Genomic DNA, 21,946 nt, shown 5'->3' with positions numbered 1-21,946 from the left:
CACAATCTCTGGCGAAGTGTCTCGAATGAGGCCTGCTGCTCCGGGCCCCAACTGAAAGCCACGCCCTTCCGGGTCAGCCTGGTGAGGGGAACAACAATCCTGGATGAATCTCCAATAATAACCAGCCAACTCCAGGAAACTCCTGATCTCCGAAGGGGATCTCGGCACCTCCCAACTCATCACCGCCTCAATCTTGTCCGGATCGACCAATATCCCATTCTGATTGGTGAGGTGTCCCAGAAACTGGACCTCTCGTAACCAGAAATCGCACTTGGAGAATTTGGCGTAAAGCCTCTCCGATCTTAGAACTCCGAGGATCTCCCTCAAATGCTCCTCATGCTGCTCTCTGGACCTCGAATACACCTATATATCATCAATGAACATGATCATCGAACGATCCAACATCGGCCTGCACACCCTGTTCATGAGATCCATGAACATCGCTGGTGCATTGGTGAGCCCGAAAGGCATCACCACGAACTCGTAATGCCCGTAACGAGTCCTGAACGCTGTCTTTTGGATATCCTAATCACGCACTGTCATCTGATGATATCCAAACCTCAAATCAATATTGGAGAACCAAGATGCTCCCTGCAACTGATTGAACAAATCGTCGATTCTTGGTAAGGGGTAACGGTTCTTGACCGTTAGCTTGTTCAACTCCCGGTAATCAATGCACATTCGGTGTGAACCATCCTTTTTCTTGACAAAAAGGATCGGCGCTCCTCACGGCGAGCTACTCGGTCGTATAAACCCCTTTCCTAGCAGCTCCTGAAGTTGCGAGGATAACTCCTACATCTCTGGAGGTGCCAGGCGATAGGGCACTTCCCCCGGAACCAAATCGATACGGAACTCCACCTACCTCTCGGGAGGCACACCCGACAACTCCTCAGGGAAAACATCCGGGAACTCACGCACTATCGGGACCTCATCGACCGACCTCATTCTCTCTGCATCTACCCTCGTATCCACCACATAAGCCACAAACCCACTACAACCCTACTGTAGACTCTGCCTCGCTCTCGCAGCTGAACAAAATGCCGACCCAGATCGGGTACCCTCGCCATAAACCGTAATAACTCCCCCACTAGGGTCTCGTATGGTCACCAACTATCGCTCATAGTCGATAACCGGTCCAAATCTACTCAACCAGTCCATGCCCACGATGACACAGACATCTCCCATAGCAATCGGGACCAAATCAATCGAAAACTCAACGCCGAAGATCTCGAGTACACATCCTCGAATCACATCAGTGGCATACATTGCTCTCTCGTCAGCTATGGAAACTCTCAAAGGTCGACTCAACGCCTCACGACGAATACTGATGTGTTGACTAAAGGCTAACGACACAAAATATCAACTCGCACCCGAGTCAAATAACACCAAAGCAGGTACAGAGCACAAAAGAAATGTACCTACGCATATCACAACATAAGCATAACACCACAAACTCAAAATAAACAGAAGAAAGAATACATACTAGCCACAACATCGGGTGCTGCGCGGACCTCCTCCGTTGTCAACTGGAAGGCTCTCCCGCGAGCCTTCGGAGCCTCGAACTTCACCGGCCGACTCTCTGTAGCTCGAACAGCAGCAGGGACAGATCCCTGAGAAGCTTCCTGAGCTGACCCTCGTAACTACGAACACTCGGCATTCTGGTGTCCGGTCTGGTTGCAGTGAAAACAAACTGCAAATCCCTTGGGGCAATCCTTGGCCATGTGCCCCTCCTTGCCCCACTTGTAGCAAGACCCTGCTCTACACACCCCCTCATGAGTCTTGCTGCAATTTCCATAAGTGCGCCACTTCTTGTTCCCTGATCTTGAATCGGTGGGCTTAGCCCGCTTGGCAGCCGGCTGGGACTGTGCCGGTCGCCGATCCCTCCCCTGAGACTCCGCCTCCTCCTTGGCCTGAGTCTCTAGCTCAATCTCCCTCTTCCGGGCATTTTCCTGAAGCTCGGCAAATTTCCGGTACGTCGATTTCACCACGAACTCGCGGATGTCTCTCCTCAAAATACTCAAATACCGACTCATGCATGCCTGCTCGGAAGACACGTGCTCAGGGCAGAACATCGCCCTCTCATGAAACAACCTGGTGATCACAGTAACATACTCAATACCCGACTTGAGGGTCAAGAACTCCTGGGCCAAACGCTTCCTTTCCACCGGGGGAATGTACTCATCACGAAACATAGCGGTGAACCTCTCCCAGGTTACCGCAACAAGCTCTGCTGAAGAATAGTGCGCTGTCACAAACTTCCACCAGTCCTTCGCCCTCAAGCGAAGCTGGTTCAACGCAAACCGAACTCTCAGATGCTCTGAACATGAACATGTGTAGAAGCACCCCTCAATGTCAGAGATCCATCTCATCGCGGCTATCGGATCCTGAGTCCCATCAAACTCTGGTGGCTTCATGTTATTGAACTCCCGGTACAGCAACGCGTCACCCCCCTACGGCCTGGCAGTAGCAACGGCCGCAACAACAACATCATCAGTAAGAGCAGCATACCGCTCATCAAAAGTCTCAATCAGTGTGGTCTTGATAGACCCAAACATCTCTAGAATCTCAGCGCGGATGGCAGCAGCCACCTCCTCGTGAATCAGTCTGCGAATCTCCTCATCGCTAACACCACTGCTCTCAGGCGTGTGGCGTGTCCCAACCATGATGTCTCTCTGACATATAACACAAGATATCAGAGACCCGCTCGAGTGTACACACACTCGATATCCCAATCCTACTTGATCCCTGGTACCCTAAGGATTCTTACTTGGGCTGCGCACTGATCCGGTGCCTTCGGTAGTACGGGCCCAATACTACCATCCACACCGCATCAATATTCACCCTAAGTCCTCCTCCTAGGATCCCAAATCCCAAGTACTCTATTCTCTCTTTATACATAGTCTACTCTCTAACAGATCTCTCATAAGCTCCTCGCTGCTATCTATTCACTCTCAAGCATCTCCTGGCAGCAAAATCCCTAGGCTAAGGCATCACAAATAAGGCCACTCTAGTCCTAATAAGAATACCTAGCCTGCTCTAGCATGCATATCATATCATAACATATCTCATAACTCATAATGTAAGTGTATTTTGGGAAATCACCATTCGGGCGATGGCTGACCGTACACACTGCTCTGCTCTGCTCTTTCAAAAACTTTTTACTCTTGAGAAAATTTTTGTGAATTTCATTTTGAAAACCTCTCAAATCCTTAGTTTGAGTTCAGATACGCCCGCAGGTGCACCCAAATCCATCAAACCAAGGCTCTGATACCAACTTGTAACACCCAAAGTTTTCAAATAATTTTTCACGTTTTAAAAACACACTTCCATTCATAATTGTTATAAAAATATCATGGTATCACATAATAATCCATAAACATCACATCTCAAGATCAAATGCATAAAACTCCTCCTGTGTGTACTGATCAAGCCGGCGCCTTCCCGCGATCCTCACTGGTACCTGAAACATATAACACAACACTGTAAGCATAAATGCTTAGTGAGTTCCCCAAAATACCACACACAACACATATTAGCCACTCGAGGCTATAACTATGTTTGACCCTCTAGTCAATGTGTCTCAGTGGGACCCTTTAGTCCCATAACTCTGTGGGCCCTCTGACCCTAACTCTGTGGACCTTCCGGTCCTAACTCTGAAAACTCTATAACATACATAACATACAAGATAGAAATCACATCATGCAAAAGCATACAAAATACTATGTCACATAACTCTAATTACCACTCTAGGTAAAGTATGGTGAGAAGACTTACCTCGGGTAACTCGGAACTCTTGAACTCTGTAATAATCTGGTCTAGCCTCCGCCTAATCATACGAAATAAATACTCTTAATCAATACATCTCTCAAGGCTAGACTATTCTCTCTCTCTTAGCACTCTCAGAGTGTAAAAGACCATTTTACCCCTCCCATGGCTCAAAGACTCTAAAGTTGACCAAACCCTAAAAGTCAACAAAAGTCAACTCTCCGGGCTACACTGCGCGTACCAAACATGTAAGTTGGGCGTACCCGGCGTCCTCACAGAAACGGGGTGCCCGACCCCATACGCCGCGCGTACTGGGATTACGCCCCGCATAATTCCCACTTTCAGACTCTAAGCTCTTGAGGTCTTAAACAGTTAAGACCCACGTCCAACTTCTAGATCTGACCATTTCTAAGCCTCTTAATCCATAAAGTTGGTGACTTTAAGCCTTTGCATGGCTGAACAAGTCACTAGCACCCATAACATTCCATTTCCCAACTCTAGAAAGCTCATAACTCATGCATGACCTCATAACAACGACCAAGATGGAAACTTTATGGATTTATAGCACAAATATCACTGAAATGGGACAGATCTAGGTCCATGGAGTACATTACACTCATAAAGTCTCCACCTTTGGGACTTTTAACCCTAGAAATGGTCCATGCACTCATCAAACCAAATAAAGAGGAAAGTTTTGAACTTTATACCTCTAGATGAAGCTCCTTTCTCTGTAGATCTCAGATCCAAACTTGCACTTCAAGCCCAAGCCTCCACAAGCTCTTCTCCTTCTTCTTCACTAACACACCAAGACACTTTTAGCTCCAAAACACACACACTCAAGCTAAGAACGATGGAAGGCTCTCTCTTAGGGTTTCACTCACTGATATGGAGGCTGAGAAATGAGCCTTAGCATCCTTTAAATAGTGCCCAAGCCAAACATTTAGGGTTTGTATCTGGACCCGTTACGCTCAGCGTAACCCTGGGTACGCTCAGTGTACCCAGGCAAGTCCGCGTCCAACTTAAGCGCATGAGTACGCGCAGCGTACCCCGGTACGCCCAGCGTACTCATGTGCTACAAGAACTCACTCAAGGACTAATCTTCACCATATAAGAAAAGGAAGGGCTAAATAGCTTACCTGAATTTTGAGATGTTACAGAGAGAGAGAGAGAGAGAGAGAGAGAGAGAGAAAATATTCTAACTAATTATTGTGTGAATGTAGGGATTAATGTGGACCGATCATTTCAAAACCTAGACAGGGATAAAATAGTAATCTTAACTATTAATTAATTTTGGTAATTCAATAATTTAATGATTAACCCTTTAAATTAGGATGAAATCCCTTTTAAATACGCTTGTCGTTTGGAAAAAATATGTTACAACACATAATTTGTAAATGAATATGTTACAATACATGAGTGATTTCTTTTAAAAAAACATAATATTTTTTTATAAATGTTGAATGTCACAAACAAACTATAATAGAAATAACAATATATTTGATCTTTGTTTTCTAAACATAAAATACGAAAAAATTAATATGTAATAGTTATAAAAAATATTGAAAATATTATATAATCATTATAAAATTATATTTCATCAATAAAATGTCATTAAATATTTGATTGAATAACTAGTTGGTAAATAAATTAAAAATAATGAAAACTAAAATATAATTAAATTGTAAATGAAATATGATTAAAAAATAAGGAGGTTAAGTATACTAAACATAATTTTTTTTGCATAATATATATAAATAGAAAAAAAAAACAATAAACTTATAATTCTAAAAATAATAAGTAATAAATAGTTTAAAACAAATAATAATAAATAATAATAAGTCATAAAACCATTAAAATGCTCTTATCTTACTTTCAATTCAATATAATCTCTAAATCGAATTGAATGGAAAGTATATATTCATATGAAGCTTTATATTTTAGAAATTGGCTTGTGAAGACAATTACACCATTCTCAACTCCTACCCAACATTTTGTGCAACAACATATTTAATAGACGTGACAAAAAAGTAATAATGATGTATTGAAAAATCATAGATATCATGTGTAACTTACTGTATTTAAAAACCTATGGATCTTTCATCTTTGTACTCGCATATCTATGGTTATAAACTAAATCACAAAATAGATTCTCGACTTTCACCCAAGTATTAGTATCTATTAGTAGCTAAATTAAGTAGTCGTTAGAAGATTTATAGTTTAACGTTATAAGGAGTTAAAAGATATGTAATTCTACCGACTGGTTTGGTGTTCATCTTTTATTTGAGACATTGATTTAATTTAGAATTATATTATGAGCTGTTAAAAAAATTGATTAATTTTTTTCCATGAGAAAGAAGATGAATATCCATAAGTACGGTTGACAATTCCAGATTCAACACGTAACCCGACACCAATCAAACCCAACCCAAAAATAGATAAGTTTGAATTGAGATTTTTGACCTGCCAACCCGTTTATTTCATAGGTCGGATTGGGCTACATTTTTAGGTTCGCAGGTCAAGCCAACTATATATATATATATATATATATATATATATATATATATATATATATATCGTCACTCTTAGATACTCACGAGTTACGAACGAAGAACATATTTTTTTAATAAATGTTTTCATTTTTCAATTTTATTTGGATGTTAATGACTTTATGAATTTATGTTGAAAACCTTTTTTTATGTTAATTACTTTAATCACTTTATGAGTTTATGTTTAAAAACCCTCATTTTTTAAATGTGTTGTTTATTTATTAAACAAATTATAGGTTGAGTTTGACCCATTAACTTGTGAACCTATGAACCCATATACTTAAACGGGTATATGAGTTGAGTTGGGTTGAGTTTTCCAACCCATATATTATATGAGTTGGGTTGAGTATATGTTTTCTGACATGTTAACTCGTCAATCTGAACCCAACCCGACAATGAAGTTTTATTTTGTTAGAGTTTGTTAAAAAATTAGTTTTTTAATCAAAATCCGATTATATGAGTTTTACAACTTTGGCATCATGTCTCTAACTACCAACCAATCTTCATCTTTTTTTCACTCAAGCTGCTTCATTAAAGAGATTTAAGCATTAAATTTTCAGTTTTGTTTCATTACCATGAAATGTTTTATTTTCAAACCAAAAATCCGTTATACGTGCTTAATATATAGTATTGTTGTTAAACTCAGTATATACAACCGATTAATCAGCGTCTAGATGTTTTGAAGGTTTCTATCTGCCTGCAAATAATGGCAATCAGCCGTGTTAGGTGGGCGGGTCAAAGCTAGCCAATAATCGGATGTGACACTCATTAATCGGTCAAACTAATGAAAATAGTAAAAAAAAACTATATATTTTTTTAAAAATTCTTTTTAAATTCTGATTAATCTCTGCCTAAACCAATTAATAAATTAACCAATTAGCTACTATCTAAAGATTTTTACAAAATTATTATTTAATAAAACCATCTCCAATATCTTTCATGTTGGATTTATTGTAGTTTAGTAGAAAGTTGAGACTTAGTGTAACCAATCCAGGTTAAAAATCAAAAATTTCATATGGAACAAAATTAAATGTGAGCTTTTGAATTTTTAAAAGGTTTGAGTGGCTTGTGAAAGTTGTGATTTTATTGTTGTTATTGTGTGTGAAATATTAATATATTAAACCATCATAACCGGCTTCTTATTGTGACATCCCCAATTTAACGGCTAGAAAAGACCGATTTGTTTCTGCTTTGTTTTTAAAATCAGAGTAATCGTTTAAAGAAAACTGTTGCGTAATTTGTCCCCAAAACAAAATATGATAAGAATTTATCAAAGCATTTCTTAAAGAAAAGTATTTTCATTATATAACAAAATCTTGGGATGTCATGTTCCGATACATACACATAAGCATAAACAGAACTTACATTCATTTACACTAGTGATTTACATCTCTTTTAATCTCTCAGTGAAATGGGTCTTCGCATCGATACCTGTGATACAAAGAAAACTGAGTGGGTCAGGATTGGGAGCCTGGTGAGCATATAGGGTTTTCAACCCACAATAATACATTTATTATATTCAATCATCAAACAATCAACCCAAACACCCATCCCCATATCTACTTTATTTCTTAAGGGTTTACCCTAAAAATCAACTATCCTTCATCCATTCATTCCTAAGGATTTATCTAAGGGATTGACACGAAGTTTATTGCTGCCAAAGTTTATCTATCAGGTACTAAATCCATAGTTATCAGGTGCTCACTCCACAGTCACCAAGGTTTACTCAACAGGCACGAAGTCACATCGTCACCAAGGTTTATCAAATAGACGCTAACTCCATAGTCACCAAGGTTTATACAATAGGCGCTAACTCCATAGTCACCAAGGTTTATACAATAGGCACTAACTCCATAGTCACCAAGGTTTATACAATAGGCGCCACGTCTCATAGTCGCCACTATTTCATCTACCGATGTTCTACCCAACATATTTGTAGATATAAAATATATATATAGTTTAAATCATTTAACACCCGTATAAAAACATCAATTCCAAGCCCATCTGAAATTGACAAATAATATATAACACATAGCACGTATTTCATAGCTAATACTTTATATTTATGTGTTAGAAGAAAGTAACTATACACTCACACATATAAACAACAATATACTTAATACATTCAAACAATACTTGTATTATTATCGTGTTTATGAAAGGGACTATACACTCACATGATTAGAAGTTGATCGAACAACACTATGACTTGTAGAAGTAGTATTCTTCGGTGAAACTAGGAGATCTTCACAAAAATCGGGCTTCTCGCGGGCAGAGCTTCGGCTTGAAAATTTCACTTCTCGGGATCTTTCGGGCTTCGGGACATGCTTCGAGGCTCGGGAATGATACCGGGGCTTCGGGATATTTCTTGCACGAAAATTGAGGCAAAACGGCAGAGAGAGAAGAGAAAATGAGCAAAGGAATCGGCTGCCCTCGTATTCTATTTATAGGGTGCTGAATCTGGGATTACGCTGGGCGTAAATCTAGGTACGCTGGGCATACGCGACGTCATTGCATGCGTATGTACTCGAGTGACGTCATTGCATGCGTAGCTGAGGCGGTTCTGAGTACACTGGGCGTACTCCAAAATTACGTTGGGCGTAACTTGCGTAACTTTCACATACGAGCTCCGTTTTTGACGTTCTTTATATCCACGCGTAGGTGAGACTAAGCTCTATAACTTTCATTTAGACTCCGCCGGCTAATTTTGACTTTATTTTTATTATATATTTTTAGTAGGCCAGGACAGGAAAACTCCGTTATAAATTCATAACTTCTTCATCCGACATCCGTTTTCGTCTGTCTTTTTACCATTGGACTACTATCGACGAGATCTTTGATTCTCGTTTAGATTGTTTCGACCAACAATCACTCGATCTCGAATTCGAGTTTCGGGCTGCATACTGCTAAGCTGAAACTTAGAAAAATCATAACTTCCTCATACGAAGTCAGATTTGGGCATTCTTTTTATGCACACTCTTGGTTTAACGAACTCTACGACTTTCGTTGAGATCACTAGGTGTAAATATCGCTCTAACGTAATTTTACTATTTACGTCGCGCTGTGTCGTGTCGGTTCTGTCGCGAAACTTCAACATCTCATAACTTCTTCGTTATAACTCGGATTTCGACATTCTTTATATGCACGGAAACCTTGTGACATATACTACAGGTTAGTTAAGATTATTCATTATAAATAATCTTCTATCAAAAAGTCGTTTTTGACGCTTATTGAAACGACCCAAAAATACGACCCAAAAATTTCATTTTTAATATAACAAAACCATGAAACTGAGTATCACATAATAAAACCATACGTTGTGTGTTTCAAAACCATAATAAAATACTGTGAGAAAAATTGTATCACAACTGTATCAAAACATATCAAAGAAACTGAATCAACTCCCAAGACAAAACTGAAGCTGTGGTGTGTGCGATGTCATCATCCCGAGCTCTTCCCTTTGCTTGCGGAAGTACCTGAAACCAAGAACTGAAACTGTAAGCACAAAGCTTAGTGAGCTCCCCCAAACTACCACATACCACTCAATAACAAATAAAGCACATACTGGGCCTTGCCCACTGCATCGGACCGAAGTCCGGAACTAGCTGCATCGGACAGAAGTCCGGAACTGAATGCATCGGACCAAAGTCCGGGACTAACTGCATCGGACCGAAGTCCGGAACTGACTGCATCGGACCGAAGTCCGGAACTAACTGCATCGGACCGTAGTCTGGAACTGACTGGGACCTTGTCCCCTGCATCGGACCGAGGTCCGGAACTGACTGATCATAGCATAGCATAACACATATCAACTAATATAGACACATATACTGTATACTGCATCGGACTGAAGTCCGGAACATATAACACATAAACATGCTTGAATCACATAGACATCAAGCATACTGAACTACTGCATCGGACTGAAGTCCGGAACTACTGCTAACTAAACAGGTCGGCATTGTGGACGTAGACCCGTTCCTACTGGAAGGAAAACTCACCTCGTGAACTGGCTGCTGTGTGTATGGCTCTGGAAGCTATCTGCTGCTGCTTCGGTATCTCCCCGGCTACAAATCCATAAAAACACTCAATCAGATGCTAATCACTGCATTGGGTAAAATGACTCTTTTACCCCTGGTCAAAGTTAACTCTCCCGGTCAAAGTCAACCTACAGCTGACCTGACTCGCCGAGTTGGGCCGCTAATTCGCCGAGTCTCTAGTCTCACTTCTCAACCCTACTCGTGGCTACTCGTCGAGTATGGCATCGACTCGACGAGTCCCCTCTTCGATTCAAAAACTCAGGCAAACTGCATCCGACTCGCCGAGTCGTATGAACAACTCGACGAGTTGTTCTTGAGCTAAGAAGATTGTCTTGGACTCGCCGAGTTGTATGAACAACTCATCGAGTCCCTCTATTACTGAGTCTAACCTCCGACTCACTGAGTCCATCCTACTGCTCACTGGTCCCCACTCGGAATCACTCAAAAGGGAAAGATCGGGGACTCGCGACCTGACTCGCCGAGTCCAAAGAACAACTCGCCGAGTCACATGCATGCAGTTACTAAAAACTCAATTCTACTCAAAACCACCGCATACAATTTATAGATCTGAGTTTCTAAGGCTGGTTTACCACGTAAAGTTTCCAACTTTACGTGCACATACGCATGAAAAAGGATATAAAGGCTAAAAAGGCACTTAGAAGAGTAGACTTAGGGCTATCATGCAAAATGGCTCTATAAAGGTGATAGATCTACGATTTTGGAACTGAAACATGGCTAGATCCGAAAGCTAATCAATCTAATGTGATCTCTCTACTATGAACAAGCTAAGGAATGGGTAAAAGAGGCTAAATATGCTTATGAAAGAGAAATCAGTCATAGAAACAGAAGGAATTCGATTAATACCTCAATAAACTCTGAAATGGGTGCAAGACCTTGGATCTTCTTCTTCTCCTTTGGATCTAGCCTCCTTCTTCTCTTCAAAACTTCAAGATTCACACAAGAAATGCTCAAATACTCAAGGAAATGGTTAGGGTTTGCTAAATGATGCTCTGAGGGTGAAGGGGACGAGTTTGGGGCTCATAAGGTGGTTTAAATAGGGTGCAAACTCGGGGATTTAGGGTTTCTACCTGGCAGGCGGACTCGCCGAGTCCCGAATATGGACTCGCCGAGTCGCCGACTAACACGTGCTCGAAATCTCGTCCCTACTCGACGAGTCGGGCCATAGACTCGCCGAGTCCCTCTTGAAAACTTCTAAATAAATGCCACGGAAGCAACATACCAGAGATGGGGCGTTACACTTATCGTCTCTAAATTGACTAACCCTAATATACGGGCGTTACAATTATCACCCCCTTAGGATGATTACGTCCCGAAATCATCAACGAAATAGGACTTGTAAAATGATTCCAATCTTCTGACTTATGTCAGATGTTACATCGAACTTGGTTCTCACGTAACAAACTCATCGTAGTCGGACTCAATTTGATATGACCACTAGGGTCGGAATAACAACCATCTTACTAGTCATTACCGAAACAATGGTCATGACATACTTGAATAAAACGAGACCAATCACTAGCTTCTTGGTAACCTTGTGACTTTCCCTGATCCAAGCGTGAGTCCTGTGCTTCCAGTAGTATAGATCTCTACTACTATTCACATCTAGGTAATTATTATTATTTTTTTGTACACATCTAAGTAACAAACTTGTTCGAAGTGTTCACATATGACCATTATGACTTGCTATAGCAGGTTAAATTCTAGATGTGAACACTTTCAACAAGTTCGTTACCTAGATGTGTACAAGAAAAATAGTTACCCAAATATGAACAAAACGAAAAGTAAAAATAAATTACACAAATGGTCCTTATGGTTTGTGAGAATTTGTGTTTTTGATCCCTAACTTATTTTCTTTTAATCGGATGGTCCATATTGTTTATTTTTGTTACGTGTTTGGTCCTTGTGTTACCTAAAAAGACTATTTTTCCCTTATTAATTTATTTTTTTAATTAATTTTCTTATTTATGTATTTATTTTTTATATATTTAAAAATTTTAATTTACCCCACATATCTGTATCTTCTCACCATAAACCTCAAACCACATTTGAGAAATTTAATTCAAATGGTCCCTACTGTTTATTTTTGTTGCACGTCTGGTCTATGTCTTACCTAAAAGGACTATTATGCCCTTATTAATTTATTTTTTAATTAATTTTCTTATTTATGTATTTCTTTTTTTATATATTTAAAAAAACTAATAGACCCCACATATCTGTATCTCCTCACCGTAAACCTGAAACCACATTTGCGGAATTTAATTTGGGTCTTACCGGTCACCATCCCATCTCTCATCCTCCCCAACTTTTAATTCTTTTCCATATTTAGTAACATCGACGTTTTCACCATTCTTCTTTTTTTGGTACTTCAACTCTGACGAACCAACACCATAACCTACTTTCTCTTCATCTTTAGTGGGTTGTGGTGTTGATTCGACGGAGTTGAAGGATCGAAAAAATAAGAGATGATGAAGACGTCGATATCACTAAAGATGAAAAACAAATAAAAGTTGAGGAGGATGAGAGATGAGATGGTGAGAAGATACATATATGTGGCGTCTACTAATTTTTCTTAAATATATAAAGAATAAATACATAAACAAGAAAACAAATTAATTAAAAAATAAACAGTAGGGATCATCCGAGGAGATACAAATATGTGAGGTCTATTAATTTTTTTAAATATGTAAAAATTAAATACATAAATAAAAAAACAAATTAATAAGGGCACAATAGTCTTTTTAGGTAAGACAGAGACCAAACGCGCAACAAAAATAAATAATAGGGACCATCCAAGTTAAAAAATAAATTAGAGACCAAAAACACAAATTCCCCTAAACCATAGGGACCATTCGTATAATTTATTTTTACTTTTCGTTTTGTTCATGTTTGGATAACTATTTTTTTTGTATACATATAGGTAACGAACTTGTTAAAAACGTTCACATTTAGGATTTAACCTGCTATAGCAGGTCATAATGATCATATGTGAACACTTCCAACAAATTTGTTACCTAGATGTGTACAAAAAAAAATAGTAACCCAGATGTAAACATAACGAAAAGTTAATTAATAATTACCTTAATAAGTCATTTTCCCTATAGTTTATGATTTTTTAAGCAATACATCAATTTTATTTCTAAAACTTAGAGATAATGTTTTATAGCACAAGTCAAGACTAACATGTTTGTACGGTTATTTCAATAAGTACAAATAATGCTGATGGTCAATAATTCGATAATATGGAGTGTTATTCCAAGCATATTGTGCTAAGTATGTTACATCACATAATATTCTTGCATCTTACATCACATAATAGTACAAACAATAATAGTACAAGCAATGGCGATAGTCAATAATCTGATAATGAAGTGTAATTTCAAGCATATTATGCTAAGTATGTTACATCACATAAGATTCTTGCGTCTTACTACATACAACAATCAAAAGATATTATTGAGTCTATAACACCTTAACACAACCACCAATACATTTTATATAAAGCTTTATATGTATAAAAATATTAATCATATACACTATTTGATGTTTTTTTAATAATTTTGATCACTCATGGTTTGCCATGTGTGTGACTCATGGTTGTGAAAGCAAATTGCCAGGCGACCTTGTTTTTTCTCTGGCTAGAATAATTGCTTAGGCCGGAAGGAGTGATGCTACGGTTCATGTAGGTGTGTTATCACACTTGTCATACTATTTTTTTTTAAAAATAATGAATATTAAAAATAAACATTTCAAACAAATTATTTTTATCATGCTATATTTTTTTAAAGTAAAATTAATTTATATAAAAGATAATCACATTAAATAAATTAATTTTGTTGAGTATCACCGATATTTTCAGGTAAAAGAATAAAATAGATTGATTATATTTTATAAACTTTATAAAATAAAATTATATTTTTCGAGGTATAATAATTATTAATTTATATAAAAGGGTGTTAAGTTTTTATTCAAAAATTAGTTTAAAAAACATAAAATTTAGCAACGGATGAGTTGTTAATTTGAATAACATAAAACAAGTTTGTAACCCACCAATGATCATCTTGCAAATCGTAGAAAAATTTAAACAAGCAACAAAGAAGAGATGAAGAAAATACAACTTTTATAGTTTTTTGGATCCTCTTGGGAAACTTGAAAGTTGATGTAAAATGCTAGTTCTTTTGTATATCGAAAAAAAAAAACTCTTAAGACTCTTAAGCTTTATGTTCTTATCAAAATAAGAGCATAAAGGCAAGTAATATCTTCAAGACTTAAGAAGAAATGAGAGAGAGTGCATGCCATATGCACTTATGGTTTTCATCAAGTGAAGAGACAAGAATGAAAATCTCATATCTCTTAATGCATAAAGTGAATTCTTTATCCAATAGTTACTTCTACTTTAGACAACCATGTCCCTATGTCTTAATGCATGTATGTTTAGGCTTAAAGCGTTTGAAGAAACAATTCAATAAGTCATTCCTTTTGATTAAACAACTAGAAAAGCCCATACTCTCTTTTGTCTTGCCAAACTTCGAAAATATAAAGACAAAAAAAGACAAAAACGTTTATATTTTATAAACCAAGTTTATAAAATATAAACTTTAACTTTTTTGTATAAGACAAAAGAATTTATCTAGTTTAAAATGTTGTACATGACTTATTAATTCATACCATATGAATTATATAATGTTACCTGCTAATGAAAATTATTATTTCCTAGAAATAAATAATTTCCAAATTAATTATAAAAGTTATTGAATATTTATTAAAATTAATTTGTAATAAATAATCAACTGTATCAAGTTGTTGTTAATGTGACCCATAAGTATCATATTTTAAACAACAATATCACTTTAATATCATTCTTTGGCATACAAGATCCTTCAAAAGGTTTATTTGAATTAATAAAGAGTATTACTTATGAAAGGGAATAAAACAAAAGTGTTAGCTTTTATAAAGTAGAAGGGTAAATATAGTATTTCCAATTTAAGTTTGAGGTAGAAAGTGAAGCAAAAAAGAATTCTTAAGGACCATTATTGTAACTTTCCAATTCAAACCTCTTTTCTCTCTCCTCCGGCAGATATATACCGAGTTAGATTAGATTGTCGAATAACCCCGTCCAAAGTCACGGTACGTGTGCGCCGAAGCCACATCAGTCTTTCCGAACCACCCCGTGAAGCTTTACATGTATATATTTTTTAATTCTCTCTTCTGTTACCTTGGCAACCAAGTTCTCAATCTTTTTACCAATAAATATAGTGTAATAACATAATAAAATTTTATAAAAGATTTTATCTCTATCATGTTTAATAAGCAAAAGGTATCCTAAAAGTTTTTGTATGTTGTCATTTATATGGCCACCTATGTCCTTTTTTTAATGCCCTACTCTTAAGCTACCACTTTTTCCACAAAGGAGCTTGAACACTCAACCCTTTGGAGGATGAACACTCAACCCTTTGAAGGATGAACACATTTTCAAACATCTTGATACCGTTAAGCCAAAAGCTTTTTAGTTGCTGCTATGTCCGTAATAGAGTTTTGGTTCATTGCATCCCACAAAAATCTCTTATGAGGTTTACTAGTCCTAAAAAACTCTAAACTAAGCATCTTAGAGTCTTGGAGGGCAAGAGTTATATCAACAAATACAATCTTAAAACATTGAACTAAAAGCTAAGGGGTATATAATGTTCTAAACAAAGCCACTTGGGGATGAGTATTCACATACAAAGTGTTAGATTTTAAGGGATTTGAATAACAATAATTTGGATAATCTATTGGATAAATGTTTAGAAAAATGAAAAATATGTCAAAATCTGTAATTCGACCCTTATTCCCGAGGTTACACAAATGTAGATTTATGGGATAATCCGAGAGATCAAACCAAATTACAAGACTAATCCGATTCACAAACACATAATATCTTGATTGTGCTTTGTGTTCTTTAAGACAGTTTGATGCAAAGAGAAGAAATCAAATTTTGGTTATTATGTCTCATAACATCTGCATGTAACTTCCATCTTCCTTTTATACATGGAATATGGTGATTAATGACAGTTATATTGGAAAAACTGCCGCTATAGGCTTTGCCTCTTGGACCCTATCAGAGGCGCTGTCCCTCGAAACTCGGTCCCTAGGGGCTGCGCCGAAATCTTGAGTCCACATTTATCAATTCGAGTGTGCATCCTTTACCTCAATCTCAAAAAGTAAATTTGAGCCAACCTATCTCGATAGTAATACTAACTACACTAAAATATATTGATAACACTAAAATCACCATCACCGAGTGCGCCACAAGTTGAAAAAAATGGTAAACAGCAAAAAAACTAGTTGAATAACCCATCGTTGGGACTTTTTTGATTAAGGTGGTCATGGTATGGATTTTTTTTTTTAATTTTTAAAATAAGGTTAATTGTAAAGTTTCGCGTCAATCAATGCTTTAAAGACCGGTTCGAATAGGTCGGATCGGGAACCGGAGATGAGAGTGGTTCAACAACGGTCGATTTTATGCCAATTTCAAGACCGGATTGAAGCGAACAGTTTCTTCAAAAACTGGGTTGAACCGGTAAAAAATCATTTGAATTGGTTATTGGACTTGGAAGTTGGACTCACTAAGCCAAAAATTGAACAATTCGATTGATCAAATTATCCAGAGTGTAAACTACTCGTAGGCCACACAAATTCAACACACACCAGACACCCGTCAAACGTCGATATTCTCAACTTGGAAACATTACTTCTCAACTGTATTTCTATAGCTTTATAATATAGTTCATTATGATAAAAGTTCATATGTTCATGTTTGTGGATGTTAAATTCTTAGTTGTATATATATATATATATATATATATATATATATATATATATATATATATATATATATATATATATATATATATATATATATGTAGAGGAAAATAAAGAATACATAAAAAATATAAAAACCAGATTGAACCAACAGCCAAACCTATTGAACCAAGAATCAATCAGCAGACCGAGTCAGCTAAAAAACCAATTTTTAAAACACCAGATTCAATAGATGGGGTGTTTGGTAGTGTAGAAAAACAATTGAATAAGGCCTCGAGTGCAAGACCGAATATACAATTGTTGATAACTTGATATGGACCATTAGACCATTCGTTTTACATTTAAGTTTTAGGCTAAGCCTTTTTTTTTATTTTAGAGGCCCTCATCACAGTTTTGGCCCAATGCAAATGAAAAAGAAGAAGTGATTGGGTTATTATGATATATTTTTGTGAATTTTGTGATTACAGTGACACTATGAAAAACCATTCTGGAAATGACAATATTAACATGTAATTCAACGTCTAATAATCTCTACTCTACTTAAAATGTAAATCTTAGCAAATTCAAATCTCAATGTCTAATAATCTCTTCACCCTTAACATTAAACAACTAATCAAAGTCAATAAAGAATTCCTCAAGTCCCTCTATGACAAGAAAATAAAAATTAAACACCGACTTCTTATTCTTGTTTTATAAGGGGCAATGATATGAATTTTAACTTCTTTATGGATGCCTTTTTCAATTAAAGAACCTTTTTTTTTTCCTTATTTGCCCTTTACCCTTCCTTGTGTCACAACCATATACCTTGTAATTGCAAGAATCAAGACCCAAGTAGTGGCTGTAATTTTTTCTTTTATCATTAAAAGTAATGCAGAACTTAATACTGTTTTCAGTATTTGAGCTTGTAATCCCTTGAAAAAACCAGGTACCCCTTCTCTTTTCCAAATAGCATCAAGAACACTCAATATTGTTTTTTTTGGTTTCTTTTCCTTTTCTTTGGTTTCTTCATCACTCGAATCTGCAGCCTGAATCATAACCTTACACCTACATAATCAACATGAATTCTTTAAAGGGTTATGTAATTTCATTGATTTGTTTTATACAACAAAGTAATTTTTGTTGTTATAATTGGGTAGATTTTTGAAAGTCATAACAAGGGAAATCTACAGAAAAGTCCCAAACTTTTGGGAAAAGTTTCAGGAAAGTCCTAGAAGTTTTTTTTTTAACAGAAAAGTCTCATTATTTTGAGAAAATCATATAGGGTTATCTATACAAAAGCCCCAAACTTTTTTTCAAAAGTTTCAATAAAGTCCTAAAAGTTTTTTGTTTAACAAAAAAGTCCCAATATTTTGAAAAAAATCATATAATCTATCGTTTATTGTTCAAATATAAAAAATGACTTTTTCGTTAGTTTAGACAAAACATCAAAATATTGGGAATTTTCTGTTCAAAAAAAAAACTTAGGCTTTATTGAAACTTTTGAAAAAAGTTTGAGACTTTTCTGTAGATAACCCAATCATATAATCTGTCATTTGTTGTTCAAATTTAAAAAAAAGGCTTTTTCGTTAATTTGGGCAAATTGTTAAATAATTGGGACTTTTCTATTCAAAAAAAACTTTTAGGACTTTATTGAAACTTTTTCCAAAAGTTTGGGAGTTTTTTGCAGATTTCCCGTCATAACAAATGGAAACATGTTGCTATTTCTTTAATTTGTATAGAAATAAGAAAAAAGGTGGCAAATGTTGTATTTTACAAACCTAATAGCCGGATACGTAAGAACCGTTGCAATACTTTTAGAAATTGCTCCAAGCAAAAAGGCGGAAAAAGCAGAAAGAGATTCGGGAGAAGATCCGTTCCCTGATTTTTTCAACTTCCCATCTAAAAGTCTTTGCTTTAACTGATCGAACACTGTATACTGCAAAACATATTTTCAATAAAATATCAGCTAAACAAACCTAACATGTCATATCATGTCATGTCATGTCAGCTAAACAGACCTGAAATACACTTTTAATGTCATGTCATGTCATATCATATCAGGTCAGGTCTCTTTAGCTGATATGACATAACATGACATTAAACATGTCAATATGACAAAATGCACTTTTTGTCTTACAAAAAAAGGTGGGGTCATGTTTAGTCTTGTGTAACAAATGGGGCCCACATGTACTAGTTATTAGTTAAACATTATATTTCAATAACAAAGTAAAACAATAATATATATTTTGTGATTTAAAATATTTAGGCAAAAATTACTTGGATTGCAGGGTTTGAAGTTAGAAGTAAAGAGATGCCAAGTCCATCAAATGCTTCAATCCAACTTCCTTCTGTAAGCATTGCCCAAAGCCCTTTTGATCTCCCAAATGCACTTGTTTGCATTCGTGATGATGCTGTATCAAGAGGCTACATGATAATTTTTAGATGTAGAGAGAGTTGAGATGAATACAAAATCAGAAAAAAAAAATGGAAATATAAAAGAAAAAGCTAAAAAAAAAAAGGATGATTGATTAGTTTCTAACCTGAGTAATGATAGCAGTACATGCACCTGCAGCAGCTGCAAGAATCAAATTTGCTTTTGTTCCAATTGACTTTGTGTTGTATTTTATCTGATACAATCTTTTAAAGTAGCTGTATCCATAAAAGTATACAAATTGTGCTATAAAAGATTGTAAATTCTTTGTTCCAAGGCCTTGATATAATGATAAAACTCGACCACTGGATACTGCTTCCAACAACACATCTGATAGTTTCCTGTAGGACCCACGTGGGAAATTTTATTATAAATTGATCGTATCATGAAAAAATCAACAATGTCTTAAAAGTGATCAATATATCAAACCAATGGTTGATTAGATTATGACATTATTAGAGCCTTTGTGGTCGTAATATAAAGGGGCAGGACTTTATCTATTCAGAACTCACTTTTTATGTGATTGCCCTTTGACCTAAATCCTGACTTCTTTTGTATTCAACATCACTCTTAGACATAAGGGTAAAATTGTCATTTGGTCTCATTCAGGAAAAAATCTTGTTTAAGGATGTGTTTCAACCTGAGTCAAAACTCATTATGATATTAGTTTTCTGATTATTTAGGGTCAAAATAATTAGATTTGGAGGAGCAATTTAGGAGTTCTTGTAAGAAAACTGAGTATTGATATAAATGTAAAATCCCCTAAGTATCCTTAGCAATAAGCACATGTTATCAAATTATTTGATTCTGATTCAGATTTACAACTTACAAGTCAATAAACACCATATATTCAGAAGAACAAATACAAGATTCTTAAGATAGATACCCAAGAACAATTTCAGAAATAAACATGATATAAACATCTTCAGTTGTTAACTCCTAAATTATAGTAATCTTTGCCATCTTCTGTAGCGAACCCAATCTATCATCGATTTCATCTTTCAAAAGTTTTTTTCTTTTACAAATCAGATGCAAAAATAAACTAATAAGTTCAACATAAAAGGTGCTAAATTTAGAAAAATACTAAGATCAATTTTGATCTTGCACGGCTGTGCAAAATCAAATCTTGCGAAATTCAATTATTCAAACAGATCACGAACACCCACATGATGTAATCAACAAGATAACCAAATAGAAATCAATCAATTAACTTCAACAACATAAAAAGAATCAGATCACTGAAAACAGATGAATTTAGGGAAGTTCAAGAGCGAAAATTACTTGTATTTCTGTCGGCCATGAGAGCGAACCTCAGCCTGATACTTAGCTTTACAGGTGTCAAGAGGGTACAAGATGGTTGTGCTCAAAACAGCTCCAATTGCTCCTGATGTAGCCTCCGAGATAGATTCCAGATCAATCGAAGACATCTTTAATCACGGCTTCTCCTCAACTCCAATTACATGCAAAAAAATTTATAATAAAGGGAACAAACAAGAAGATGATGAATTGATTGTGGGATCAATCAATCATAGAAGTGAAGAAGTAAAATTGAGTTTGGCAGAGGTGATCGTGTTTTGCATTGTCAATACAAGCATACAGTGGGTACGCCAACGTTGACAACAACAAGAACAGATTAAGGAGTAGGGGGAAATATTGATAGGGACGGGATCAGGGATAAAGATAGTATTTTTCTTGGGAATCCCGAAAGGGTCAAACCGTGTTGTAGTCTAATTCTATTGCCGAAAACTTATTTCAAATTTTGCACATATTTTTCACGTTAATGTTAGTAATTAAATTTTGTTGCAAGACAAATATATGTGATATATAATTATATATTATATTTTTTTTTGTTATTACTTAGGTTACTTTAATTATAGTTATTTATTTTATTTTATATTCATATTTGAAATAACTTTTTATATATATATATATATATATATATATATATATTTCTTAAACAACAAAATATCATATTTATCCAACTTAATTTTTTTAATATTATATTAATTTTTTTTATAAACATTCAAAATATCATATTTGTCAAATCTTTTTTTTTTACAATGTTTTTAATAGTTATAATTTTTTTTTATATCGTAGAATTATTATAATAATTAAAAGTTGCGATAATGACTTCTAAATGTAACATAGTTTATGTTTTGTTCACGTTTAGTCATTTAAGTTATTTTTTATCCATATATTACCATTGAATTTGTTTGGAGAGTTCAAATTACATTCTTATGACCAGTTAGTGTAGGATTTAGTCGGTCATAAGCATGTAATGCGAACAGTCCAAACAAGTTCAATGGTAATGGTAATATACAGACAAAAAACATAAGAAACCAAATGTGAACGAAACTTAAATTATT

At 35.8% G+C, this 21,946-nt stretch overlaps 1 protein-coding gene across 1 annotated transcript; it reads right to left on the bottom strand.

Annotated features, from left to right (window-relative positions):
* Positions 1 to 17,680: 17,680 nt before the first annotated feature.
* LOC145087040 (peroxisomal adenine nucleotide carrier 1-like) lies at positions 17,681 to 21,148 on the bottom strand. The gene is made up of 5 exons (XM_079024939.1): positions 20,862 to 21,148; positions 19,690 to 19,921; positions 19,427 to 19,573; positions 18,928 to 19,085; positions 17,681 to 18,214 (listed from the first exon to the last, which is right to left on the bottom strand). Exons 1-5 carry the CDS (start codon positions 21,005 to 21,007, stop codon positions 17,935 to 17,937), a joined length of 963 nt encoding a protein of 320 aa, XP_078881065.1. The 5' UTR covers positions 21,008 to 21,148; the 3' UTR covers positions 17,681 to 17,934.
* Positions 21,149 to 21,946: the final 798 nt, after the last annotated feature.

Source organism: Lactuca serriola, chromosome 2, assembly GCF_051521515.1.
Source record: "Lactuca serriola cultivar US96UC23 chromosome 2, Lser_US96UC23_V15, whole genome shotgun sequence".
NCBI lineage: Eukaryota > Viridiplantae > Streptophyta > Magnoliopsida > Asterales > Asteraceae > Lactuca > Lactuca serriola.
The sequence above is the reverse complement of the archived record's forward strand: the minus strand, read 5'-3'. Positions and strand labels throughout refer to the sequence as shown.

What these genes read in the sequence shown, in the direction of transcription:
- LOC145087040 (XM_079024939.1), bottom strand. Translation starts at nt 21,007, where the DNA reads ATGTCTTCGATTGATCTGGAATCTATCTCGGAGGCTACATCAGGAGCA. An exon ending in GTACTGCTATCATTACTCAG is followed by an intron (nt 19,574 to 19,689) that starts GTTAGAAACTAA and finishes ATTATCATGTAG; the next exon opens with CCTCTTGATACAGCATCATC. An exon ending in CTTCAAACCCTGCAATCCAA is followed by an intron (nt 19,086 to 19,426) that starts GTAATTTTTGCC and finishes TATGTTTTGCAG; the next exon opens with TATACAGTGTTCGATCAGTT.